A 12,873-nucleotide genomic window follows, 5' to 3' on the forward strand; every position below is an offset into this window, starting at 1 on the left:
CACTCCTGCACTGACAGACTTACAAGAATAAACGTAAAAAGAAAACTGGGCTTTTCTGATCCTGACAGGGCATTCCACCAACCCCACAGGTGCATACATTAATAATCTACACCCAGCAACTGGCAGCAATCTGCAACAGAAGTTGCAAACTTCTCAAAAGACCACAAAATATTCCACATTTAAACCACACTCAGTTGTATCTGAGAGCAAAATATTCATCTTTTTCTGGTTTGCAGCCTGGAAACTTAGGCCTGCAGTACAGTTGGAAATGGCTGTATTTCAACATGTTTTCCTTGTGACTCTGCTTCCAGCTGAGCCTGGCCTTGGTGCAGATGGGGTCAAGCAATGTCACGCATCTGATAAAAATTCATTAGATGACCTTGCTAGATTGAGGGACCCATGGCACTTTCTGTGTCGGGTGTGAAGCAGCGTGGCAGAGGCCTGCGAGCATCCCAGCTCGCCACCTCGGCCACCCACAACCACGGCAGCACCAGCAGATTTACCCTGTGTCTCGGGTGAGCTGTGCAGGCAGCGCTGAGCCCAGTGTGCATGGCCTGGCTGCTGCCGGTACCCAGCTCGCTGGGGTTGTCTGTACTGTGCTGTGACTGCAGAGGGAGGCTCTCTGCATCCAGAACAAGAACTGGGAGAGAAAGTAGGTCTGTGGCTGAAACAAGCCGTTTTCCAATGCGAACAGCCTATTGTGATGATCAAATAATTCAAATCATCGCTTGGGAAAAAAACAAAACAAAACACACAAACTCCTATTCAAAATTGTTTCAGAGCTTGGCACGCACCCTTGGCTTTATACTAGAAATTAGCACTAGGGATTTTCATTCTTGGGCTGAATTTCAGTTTGATACCACCTACCTGGTGACTTGCGTTCGCGTGCCAAAGTCCAGGGACCTCATTGACTGCAGCACTTCAATACAGCCCATGTACTAGGGAAAACGAAGAGAAAGGAGGACTTTGTTAATACCTAGCACACAGGTAAGAGGAGGATCACAGAAGGAAGCAAATGTGATTTAAGTCCACTAAGTATATGCAGAACCACAGCCTAAATGGAAAATCAAATCAGCCATCTTAAAGCTGCTTCCTAAATAGATCTTGTTTTACTGAAAAGTGTAGAGAAGAGCAATAAAGATACCAGTGCCTTCAGCAACATAGCACAAAAAAAGGTAAAGCACTCTGGGGATACAAAATCCAAACATTCCTTTTTTCCAGTTCTGCTTAGTCTCACTGATTAGCCTGTGGCACTGAGCTGGGAGGAATATATGAATGTTGGAGGGAAATTCCCCAGGAGCAGAGGGGCTCTGGAAGCCCCACGGGACCAATGCACTCAGAGCCCCCGTGCAGAAGAGCTGAATGTCCCTTCAGAGCAGTGGGAGGCATTACTAGGCATGAGGAAAACCACTGCCTCCATGCTGCTGCACGTCTGATGACAAATAACCTCTGCAGAAGATGAAGGAGGTAGCGTTGCAGTTCCAGCTCATAGCAACAACTCTAAAGGGCCTGCACTACAAAGTGACCTGCTTTAAATCAGAGGCTGACTCCCGCACTTCCGTTGTATGGGGCAGAGCTGGGGGCTTTTTCTATACTCGTTTGGAATTTGCATAGGACTAATTTTCAGAAACATCAAGAACGTGATGGCATGTCAGCCCATAAACTCCTTTGATGTTATGCACAAACCTATGGAACATTTTCGTCTCAACGAAGTGGGCTTGGCTAAGTCTATCTACTGAGTTTACCTCTTTCAAAACATATCTTACTAATTCCTTCAGCATTTCTGTTGATACCCATCTCTCTGCTGTTGAAGCGCTCCAACATCTCCATTTCACATGGCTGCCATAGGTCTGGGTCTCTCAGTTTGCATCCCTTCTTCCACAACGACTTCTCCTGGAGGAAAAAGGGCTTTTGGGAGCATCCTGCAGTGCTCACACAGTGCCCGTGGGCTGCAGAGACAGCCTGCCAGCGCAGACGTCTGCTGCAGAAAGTCAAAGCCTCTGGGATACAGCAGATAACCTGGAAATCTCAGGCAGGGACACACATACTCTGTCCTCTTGTTCTGAATGGACAGAGGAAGCACTCTCTGTCCAGAGAAAGGTACTGTATTTACCTCCTCTGCCTCACTTTGCCTATGAAATGATATTTCTGCTGGTCCATTCAGAGGGGGTTGGATTTAGGTATCTGTTTCAGCTTTGGAGACTTTCAGAAATGAATGCGTGTGTTAAAAAGAGAACGTTATGTGCGCAGTCAAGCAGGAATTCCACAACAATTGTATTATCCCTATTTGGTTTCTTTCCAGATAGCAATGTAACCCTTGGGAGAACTCCAGAATTAGGTCAGAGACCTGGAAGGACATCAATAAGAATCTGAAGGGTTAGCAGAACTGCTTCCCTAATCAACATTTAATGACTTTGTAAAGGACTCTGAGAGCTATCTTACTTGTTAAAGATATTCCTGCTTAACGGGAACAAAGCAAACATGGAAAATACATCTAGAGCCTCAGCTTGGTGACCTCTGATCCTATAAGGTCAAGCATCCTGTGAGCTGTTTGGCTGCTCCTCTATCCTTGAAAACAGAAAGATTTAGGAGTAGGTGAGTCACATGCTGATAAGTGAGTCCCCACTGCATCCTGAACAGATGCGTGGGAAGCTACTCTAAGCAAAGATGAAAAATCAATATTAGGTTTTTGCATAAGTGACCCTGAGTGAAGCTGAACTTATCAATGATTCACAAAAGACCTTTTTTTTTTTTTTCCCCTTTAAAAGCCTGAGTAGGAAAGTGCATTAACATGGCACCTCACTGCATCTCTCATTTATTTTAGCTGCCATTGGTTATCTAAACCAGCACAGTTAGTAATGGCTGAACCTTCACATCTCAGTAGGAGGCTACAGAGAACCAGCAGAGCCCTGGGCAGGGGGATGCCTCGGGGCTGGGGCAGAGGAAGCCGGGGTCACAGAGCTGGGAGAAGCCCATGGAGCACATAAAAGGACAATGGGATACCAGAAGCCTATTCAAGAAAACAAAAGACACTCTCCGAGGAAGAAAGAATAATTAACAAATAAACAAGGAAAACATTAACCCCTCCATAGCTGAGTCCGACAAGCAGTATGACCGGTGTACGATAGGAAGGGGAACACAGGAGACAAGGGCAACGCCTGTCTCAAGACTTCTGCACCCAGACTCCAGTTTAGGTGGTGCCCCTACTCCCCATCCCATATATCCCAAACAGCAGCTCCCACAAAAAGCTAGTGAGCTCATCCAGGGATGCAGGGTCGAGGCCAGCTCACACTTTCCTGCTGCAGGGAGGGTCAAGCTAAAGCATCAGCAGGGCAGCAGCCACAGGTGCCCTCCTGCAGTGCCCAGGGAGAAGGAGTCACAGCAGTGCCTTGCCCCAGCCCAAGCTATCTGCCAGGTGCTTTTGTAACACGGTGATAGCAATACCGAGGGTTCAAAGGTGGTGTCCGAGGAAAGAGGTTCATCTCCCAAAGCCCCACAAAGAGGAGCACGGCTCGCCTTCACTGAGCTGCTAGGGGAAGCTGGACACAGGCACAAGGGTGCTGTAACCAGCCCAGGGCAACAAGCATAGATATAACTGCAGAATTCAGCTACCTATAGAAAAATAAAATGCCAAGACTGAAAAAATGTGAGTGCTAAAGACTTGACATCACCAAGGAAAGCAGATGCTGAACCTGCTGATCTGTCAGCAGCAGGATGGAGAGCTCTTGCCAGGACGAGCAACAGCTCTCAGGAGAGAAAGGAGACTTGCTGGCCCCTGCCGGAAAGGGAACGGCTCCTCTAAAGGCGACGTGCACAAAGCTGTCCCCTGTCTCCCTGCAAAGCGCTGGGGAGAGCATCAGCACTGGGGGCTGCTTTGTCTCTTAGTGTTTGAATCCGGAGGGTAATCCATGGCTGGCTGCTGTTTCTCCACGCCACCAGGATGGCGGGGGGAGCGGGGAGGGGAGAGGAGGGCGGTTACTGAAGATGCACACATCTTTTCACATCTATGTACAAGAGATGATGGAGAGTGACTGCAAACAGGATGAGGGACTGTGTGGGAGGAGATGTGAAGGCACTAGGCAGGGCCTGTGTGAATAAGCTTTTCAGGCACCCCCTAATCCAGACCCACGTCTCATTTCATTCCCTGCCATAACGCAGCTAGTGGCTCCAGCTCCAGCTTGAATGACAGCCAGTGATTCACCCGCAGGAATGGCACAGGAAGCAGCACACGGAGCTCCTAATTAAACAATACAGCTGCAGCCTTGCAATTTTACCTATTAGTTAACAGGCATTAATTCATGCATAATGTCAAGAGCAGCTCCTACAGACCCCACAGCCAACTAACAAAAAATCCAAGCGACATGTTTTCCTCGCAGAGGCAGTCAGGTAGCATGCTGCTGCTAAACAGCCTCTGTCCAAACATATGTGAGACTACATTCAAATTCCCTAAAAACATAACACAGACCCCTGGGCAGAAACCGGGCACAAGCAGCAGTGCTGTGTGTGCACATGAGCATGGCAGGGATCTGACTCCCATGCAAGGATTTCATTTCCCAGCACGGCTTTAACAAGGCGCTTTTCAAATGAGGGAAAACCACTTCCGAGCTTCCCACAACACTCTTTTCTCGCGGGCAAGGGCTGCCTGGGGTGGGTGCTGCCCCGCCGGGGCGGGGGGGGGCACGGCTCTCTGCCATGCAGGGGACGTGGCTGCAGAGCAGTGGGAGAGTATCCCTTTGATTTGCTTGAATAACTCACCTTCACCTTGCGATGGATCCGGTGGGAAGGAAGACGGGGCAGAAGAGAGCAGCAGCCACCAGCACATGGCAGGACGATGGCACTGGAGTTAGAAGGTGACAGGCCTCTGCCTTTTACAGCAAGGAGAAATGACTTTTGCCTGTAACAGCCATGGTGCTGTCCTACCTGTGGCTGGCTGCCGGGCTCCGGGACACGGTCTCACGTGTTGCAACACCTGATGTGACTGAGATCCCCCAGCTCTTGCCCTGGCAGGAAGGTGAAGCGCTGGCCTCCCTCCACGGACAACGCTGGGAGCCAGCCAGGGATGCGGGGAAGGAGCAAGGCACAGATCACTGTAGTTTTGGTGGGGAAATTTTCTCAGCCCTTCCTTAGATGCTGCCTGTGGCGGCTTTGGCGTTGAAAAGCCACTGTGTCCGCTGGAAAGCCGAGACCACTGCGGCTACCCTGGCAGTGGCACAGCGTTCCTGTCAGCTCACAGGTTGCACCACGCTGCCGACCGGCCACTCGGCTCGGCTGCTCATCCTGCAACGCACAGCAGCATTTTACCGGGCTGGGGTCAGTGCTATGTAACGCTGTTAGCAGCCACCAGTCAGGCTGCTAATGAAGAGCTTTGGCCTGGGTTTGCACCCTGCAGGAGATTCAACCTGACTCATTCCTCAGAGCACAAAACCAGGGCAGAACGGGCTGAAAAACAGACTGAACACCTTCAAGGAAGAAAAAAGCCCATCAAAGACCATCAAGCACATTAAAAAAACCCACTAGTGGTTTGTCAGTGCCAGCCTAACTCTATTCATGTGCTTGCCCTGCTCTCATCTTCCTCCCTCTAGCAGCAGCAGTGCAGCCAGACAGGCCGGCCCTTGGTCTGTCCCGCACCTCCTGCCCGTGCAGCACGGCCTCTTCCCTAAGGGGCCGCGAGCTGTGGCTTTTTGTGATGAAGAATGCCTTTTGATAAACGGAAATTTTCCCGGAAAAGCCTGACCTTTTCATTCACAGGTGTTCCATTGTTAAACACGTCTTGAGAAAAAAAAACAGGGAAAAGTTTGTAAATATACAGACACACACACACATCTCTTCCTTTTCTTTTTAGTTTTGTGCGGAAAAACCACTTTCCGCAGCACTGTCCTCAGGCCAGGGCTCCAACAGAATTGGTTCAAAACTGTCCCATCCCGTGCTCCCGGCTGCGACAAAGCAAGAGTTGCAGCCGGTGGGACGAGGCACGCAGGGCGGTGGGTGCTGCGGGGCTGCCACACGCCCCGTCCCCCCCAGCCCGCTGGAGCAAGCGCCGCCCCAGCACCCTACAGCCCCGAGCCCCCGGCTCATGATTCACAGCTGCGGCTCTGAAGCCGTGAATCACCAGAGCCCATCTCCTTCCTGCGAGAGCCCCAGCTGTTCGTACGCCTGTAGTTATTTATTTAAGACGGGCGAGATGCAAGATGCAGAGCAGCTCTCTGGGTGCCGTGTGCCAGGGATGTGGCTGCAGCTGAAATACCACAATTATTTCCCGGCCCTGAGCGTAGGAGAGGCACCGGCAGCATCCTGGGACCAGGAAAGGGCAGCCCCGAACCCCCCCTCCCCACACAGAGGCAGGGAGCAGCTGCTGCAGGCTGACCTGTCGCACCCTCCATGGACAACAGAAGGACTGCGCAGGGGACGGCTGCCCACGTGCACTCTTTCAGGGCATACTTCATATCATTCTGAACGCCTACGTTAGAAGTAGTCAGGTTCCTTTTACTCTAGAGACAAGCAACTGATTTTATATACATATATGTTTATATGTATATACATATGTGATGGTATACATCCATACCTAGCAGACGATCAACCTGTATATTGCTAAAACTCTGTTAAGACAAGGGATGCTGTAAACAACCTGTACCGTATTATTTCATTATAATACCATTATACTTTAAAATATCTGGCAATAGCATTTCCTTTCTGTATTTTAGTTACATAGCCCAAATTTAAACCAATCCGAACATCATCTCTCAAAGACTTGTGCATTATTGATTTAAGCTCAGCCACAGAGCCTTACTCCGTGTTAGGTCCAGTAACACCATCCAGCTGATTCTCACTGGTCTCAGAGGGGCAACTGGTGCAGGATAATCCTGAGAGCCAGCTTTTATGCTCCTGCTCAGGAGCGGCCACGTCCCTGGCACTCCCCAATGAGCAAGAGCAAGGACAGCAAATGCCTCTTGGAATATTCCTCAGGCTCGTCACAGCCATAACGAACACCGGCGGGATACACGAGTGCCGTGGCCACTATGGGCACCATTCAGAGACAACCTCAGCTCCAGATGGGTGGCGTTGTGGGAAGGCATGTAACAGAATGTGAACAAGGACAAGGTAAATATCCACCCTGTAAACCCTGCAGCAAACTGCGTACACAGTATGTTTTGAAAAATAACACTGTGGGAATCAGAGCTGTCCAGGCTGCTATTTCAATATTAATATTTGGGCTCTTTGTTATTTGCACAAGCATCTCGGGGGGAACAGGTGCTGTTATGGGTCTCGGCTTCCTCACCAGAGCCCAGGTGACACACAGCCGTGACACAGGTGCCCTGTCACCACCAGTCACACATGGCTGCAGCTGCCTCCCAGGGAGACCCAAGAAGCCTGGCATTGCCTCTTCTTAAACCAACCCCAGAAGGACAATTTCTGCCTCACTCCAGTCTGTAGGGGACAGCTTCTGCCCTAAGGCATTTAATTACTTCACCATATTTTTGCCTTTCAAAAATAACTGTAGATCCTCTCCACATAAGTGCCAAATCCTCTTCAGGCTCCAATTAAGCATTTAAGGCCACAGATGTCTGGCAGCAGCAGTCCCCGTAACGTAGACCTGACCTTCCTCCTAAAATGGTCTCTCGGGGAGATCCCAATGATCCCATACCCTAACAGGGTGCGAGAAGCTGCGTGGGAAGAGCGGGTGTCTCCAAACTCCACAGGAGGGAGGGTGAGGGCCAAGGCGAGGGGGTAAAGATTGGGAGGATTGGGTAAGGATTGGGGTAAGGATTCAGAGCAGCTCCCATGGCTACCCGTCCCCTCGGCCTCTTGGCCCTGCTTTGCCTCTGGGCGATACCATCCCTCCGCACCACGCTCCTGCCACACTGCAGCCCTGCGCCCCTGGCTGCTTCCCAGCCCGTCTGAGGGTCAATCGCCAGCTCCCCGAGAAGCTTCGGAGTCCCTGGGGAAATGAGCACCCTGCCTGTACTCTGCTGCAGAAGCCTCAGAATCCCCAGGCTACTTATTTACTGACCTGCTTGTTATTAAGGGGGCTGGTTGAAAAAAACGCCAAGAGTTTGGCCAGGACACGTCAGCAATGCTCTTGCAGCTTTCCTGGGGCTGGGCCCTGCAGCCCCACAGCCACAGGAGCAACAGCAGTGGGAAGATGCAGGAAAGATGCAGGGAAACAACGTTTCCCTGTTGTGTTGGGAGGCTCCTGCCAGTGACCCCCTTCGGCGACATTCCCCATGAAATAGGGTGACTTCCAGAGAGACCAGCATAAAACCACACTGGAAATACAACCTGGGGAGAAGCAGGAGGGGACGAGCCCTTCCCCACTTCACATGACCTCCCCATCAAGTCCTTCTCTTTTTTTGCTCTTTCTTCTGCCTTTCTTGCTCATGTGGTCCCTGGCAGGTGACACCTTGGTGCCTCTGCTCTCGGTCCTGGGCCACAATAGAAACCTGGGAAATTCCCCCTGCACTTCTTCATCTCCGCCCCATGTCAGAAACTGAGGTCTTTAAGTGTACCTCTGGTGTTAGCGTTTCAGTATTTGAATCTCTATAGGTACCCCAAAGCCTTAATCACAAGCTCCACCGCGTTGGGCACTGCTCGAACCGCAGCACACGAGGCAGATCCTGCACAGCGCGCGCTGGGCATCACGACGCCATCTGCCAGCGCAGGCCTTTCTGTGGCCTGGCCGAAAGCGTAGCACCTGGAGCTGCAGTGGCCCTTGCACTGTCACTGTAAGTCACGCCCTCCATGCTCATTCATCTATTTTAGCAGCTTCCTGGTGTCAAAACCTCAACTGCTCACAATAGTACTAGAATTTAAAGAAAAGTAAACATAAAAGGACAGATAGCAGCACGATGAAAGAGCGTATCCCCTCCCTCCACCTGCTGCACCCCAGGTGAATGTCCCAGGGCCTCCTGCGGCTCTGCTCACAGCAGCTGGTGCCATGCTGGGACACCATCACCTTCATCACCAGCTGTGCTCCCGCTGCTGGACGCCAGGCAGGCACCTCATTCCTGCCTGGGGAAATGTGAACACAGCTATCCCTCCATGTTGCTCTTCTGCCCTCTGACTTGCCTGCCCTCCTCCTGCATTTAGAAAGGGACTAATCGATTTTTCTTGGCCTTGCACCTTTCTTTAGGCCTCCCTGCTTGCGAAACATCACACAGGAGACATAAATTTTGCATGGCTTACAGCTTTTTCACTCCTTCTGGCACATTTTGATACTTCCCGCACACCAAACTGAGAGCTTACACACACACTCTCTTAGCACCCCACCTGCAGCCCACCGGGAGGAATAGATGCTGGTTAATAACCTCTTGTACGGCTTGTTTCTGTGGCCCCCCTTGCATGTCAGGGACAGGCACGAGGACTGTGAGAGCTACAGGAGCCCTTGGCCAGCCCAGCCATTACATGAGTATTTCTGAAGCAGATTTAGACCGATTCCTCTGCCATTTCCCCGTGGTCTGCACTGGCTCCCTCCATGCAAGCAGCAGGCAGTTTTTGCCCAAGAGTGCTTTTGACAGATGAAGCGTAAGCACTAAAATGTGCGGGGTCAGAGGTTCAGAGCGTAGAGAGGAAGCAACAGCTAGCAAACGGCAAGGTCTGGCCACAGAAATATAAAGTCCAGGAAGGAAAAGAAAATTAGAAAGCTCCCAGGTGTGGCAGGGGTGGAGGGAGCTAAAGCACCGAGCCCAGAAGGCATAGTCTCCTCCTGGCCACTGACAGCTAATTAAAAGACGATACCCACCAACCCCAGTCCGCAACATGAAAAATACCCAGGAAGGCTATTTCAGGGCATCTTCTGAAGAAACAGGCAGGGTTTTCTGTACATCATCATCACCAAGAAAATCAGACACAGCCCTAGAGCATCAAAGAAGGAGGGCGGCTTTTGCGTCCTGTCCGCTCACCTCCCAGGGCAGGAGGCACGGGGGAGAGGTGCTCTGGGCAGCAGCAGCGGTCCCAGCACCTCTCCCACACCCTCCATGACAAATACATAAGCAGTGTGGGCCAACATGCACCTAATGCCTGGGAGCTGCTCTGCGAGGGATGGGAAGCCCTTTTCGTGGGCCTCCTTCTCCCTCCAACATGCATTTCAGGCCAGAGCAAGCCCTGTTTGAAATTGCAGCTCAGCTGCACTTCTCAGAGAGTCTAAAAATAGTCTTTTGGAAATGGATGTTGTGTTACCTCTGGGAGCGGCTGTGGTCCTTTTAACTCCCTCAGTTCAACACCACAGCCCTACCTAGGGCAGGAGACAGGAAAGAGACGGGAGAAGCCAGTGGTTTGGGGCATTGAGTCCAGGAGTGGGACCACAGAGGTCACCCTGCAGCCACCTGAGCAGTTTGCTTTGTCAGAGAACAGAAACCCTGTGAGAAGTACTCACCCGCACGCCATAGGTCGTTCCCAGCTCCCCCACGCTTTCACCGCTCTGCGCGAGGCTCCCGTCCTGCCTGCCCGCAGAGGCGGCCTCCTCAGCTCCCCGCACAGCGCAGTCACCCGCCGGCTTTGGGGTTAGGGCCAGCTTGTCCAGGTCGGGCTGTGGATAAGAGGCCGAGAGGCAGCTGATTTCAGGCGAGGTTGGGCTGCTCGGGATGGTAACACACTCCGTGAGCTTAATTCGCGGCACCTCCTTCATTCCCAGACAGAAGCTTTTCAGGCCCGGCAGATTTGACGGGTTGGCAAGTTTAATGTTAGCCATCCGGGGGATCAGCGTGCACAGGGTGGTGCAGGTGTCCTGGGGCCCCAAGGAGACATCTTCCGTCAGTAAATTAGGCGTTGAAGAATGGGAAGAGGAGGAAGAACCTTTGATGTTTAAAGACGTATTTTGCGTACCTTCATCTAGGGATGTTATCGAATCATTTCTGAATCGGCTGTACTTAGCCCTGTGCAGCATTCCTGGATGTCTGAATAACCCTACATACAGGACGTGTCCACCAAGGCTCTGCTGGCTGCTGCGTTCTCTCATAGCCTTGGCAGTTCTGTAACTGGATACTCTCGCATAAATTGGCTCTTGTAGATAAATTACATGGAAATCAAGCAAGTCAAACCATTTTAAAACCAGAAACCTACGGGATATTTTTGCTGACTCCCTCTCAAGTGGTTTATTTTCCTCAACGGACGACGCTTAAAACAGCACGGACATCTGGTATTTTGTAAGCAGTAATAAAAGCGGCATACAGGAGAGCACACCAGCGGCACAGCAGCTTAAGCTGAAGAGCCGCTACCCAAACCTGCCTTCGCTGCCGCCTCAAGCCAGGCACTAAATCCCACCTAGCTCTGGAGACTCACAGTTGCAGCATCGTTAATCGCGGAGTCCTGGCTGCAGCGAAAGCTCAAGCATATTCCACACAAAGCAGAGCAAGAGAGCTACAAGCTCAAACACATTTTCAGACCGGCATGAACCCCGTAAGGTGCCCAGCTCTCTGCGTTTCCATCGTCGGCCGCCCCAAAGACGCAGAGCATCCCTGCGCTGCAACGCTCCTGCCCCGCCGTCAGGCACGAACCCAGTATTTTAAGAAAATACTGAACAGCGCCGGCAGCTCTCGGCGTCAGTCTCGCTAATGCTTGCTTGGAAAGTCCTTCAGCACCATAATCCAGAAACAACTGAATATTCCTGCGCCTCCGGCGCTGTTTCCCGCAGAGCCGCGGGGCAGCAGCTCCGCAGCGCCCGAGACGCCCCCGCCGCAGCCCCGGCCACCGCCGCCGCTGCTTTTATGAATGAAGTTTGGGGGTTTTTTTGTGAATGAGGCTCGGCGCGTGCAGGCGGGCAGCGCCGTGAATGGCGCTCGGCGGGCGGCCGCGGCCCGGCGGCCCCCGAGGTGCAGCCTCGCAGCCAATCGCCGCCCGCCGCCGGCTCACGCGCCCTCAGCGCGCAGAGAGCGGGGCGACGGGGGAGGGGGGGCGCGGGAGGGGGCGGGACCTTCCGGATAGTGCCGAAAATCCCTAAAAAGCCCCTTTCGGCGGCAGGTCCCGGCCCCCGCCCGGCCGTTCCTCCTTCGCCGCCGGCACAGGCAGCGCCAGGGGCTGGGGCTCAGCCAGAGCCGCGGCTGCCGTGCCCCCGGGCCGCCCACCCGGCCCCGAGGGAAGGACAGGCTGGCCCCAGCGTCCCCCCGCTCTGCAGCTCAGCTCCAGCCGTCAGCCCCGCTGGGGAAAGCCCGTCTCCGGCATTGCGCGTACCTCAGGCAGCGAGCCGGGTTTGTTTGACTCGCCGAAAATACCTGGGCCCTCAGCACGAGTTACCTCGGCTCCGTGTGGGGCTTCGACGCCACGGGCAGCGTGGTGGGAAGAGCAGGGCGGCACCGCGGGGGTCAGGCCGGGGGGTACAGCGGCCTGGGGTCCCTCCGTTAGCTGAGGTCTTTCCTTGTGCTAGATTTTTTTCAGTATTGAGGTCGCCTTCCTCATGCTCCCGGTGATACTGGCCTCAGCCTCTCCTCACGTTCAGGGCTGGAAAGCAGCTGCTGGTGGGTGAGGAGAGGCCTAGCTGGCCCCTGCCCTGCCTGGGACAGGAGGGGAAGATCACGGGCAGGGACATGGAGAGAGCCAGAGCTCAACACAGCCATTGCATTTTTTTCTCTTGTATGAAAGCCAATGTTAATTCTGAAAGATGCAATAGCTGCTACAATGAAGTAGGGAAAAGCCCCAGTCCAGACTCTGCTAGTGAAGTACAGCTCAAAGAGAGAGCGGCTGCTCTTGAATCAACCCTTTTTGGGGAGGATGCCTCACACTGCCCACAAAATCAAACCCAAAGGCAAAACCTGGACCAGGCACAAGTTATGAAAAGTGACTAATTTCTCAGGAAGCTTTGATGATGGCTTTGAGCACAAAAGGATAGAAAATGTTCAGAAGCGATTAGCAGCACTATTGATTGTACATAAAGCACAGAAACTC

General features: G+C 52.6%; 1 protein-coding gene across 4 annotated transcripts in view; it reads right to left on the reverse strand.

Annotated features, from left to right (window-relative positions):
- The window catches only part of SHC4 (SHC adaptor protein 4), a 34,064-nt gene extending 22,269 nt beyond the window's left edge, over positions 1–11,795 (reverse strand). Inside the window, exons 1-3 of one of the 4 annotated variants that reach the window (XM_069798292.1) lie at positions 10,819–10,952; positions 10,370–10,720; positions 868–938 (exon numbers count right to left, since the gene is read on the reverse strand). In XM_069798292.1, coding sequence (XP_069654393.1) covers positions 868–938; positions 10,370–10,720; positions 10,819–10,824 — 428 coding nt within the window. In that variant the 5' untranslated portion in view covers positions 10,825–10,952. Of the gene's footprint in view, positions 1–867; positions 939–8,008; positions 8,107–10,369 lie in introns of those variants that run through there. The other 3 variants (XM_069798291.1, XM_069798290.1, XM_069798293.1) reach the window with 3 other exon arrangements.
- Between the last annotated feature and the right edge of the window lie 1,078 nt (positions 11,796–12,873).

Source organism: Haliaeetus albicilla, chromosome 12 (genome assembly GCF_947461875.1).
Source record: "Haliaeetus albicilla chromosome 12, bHalAlb1.1, whole genome shotgun sequence".
In the NCBI taxonomy this organism is placed as follows: Eukaryota; Metazoa; Chordata; class Aves; order Accipitriformes; family Accipitridae; genus Haliaeetus; species Haliaeetus albicilla.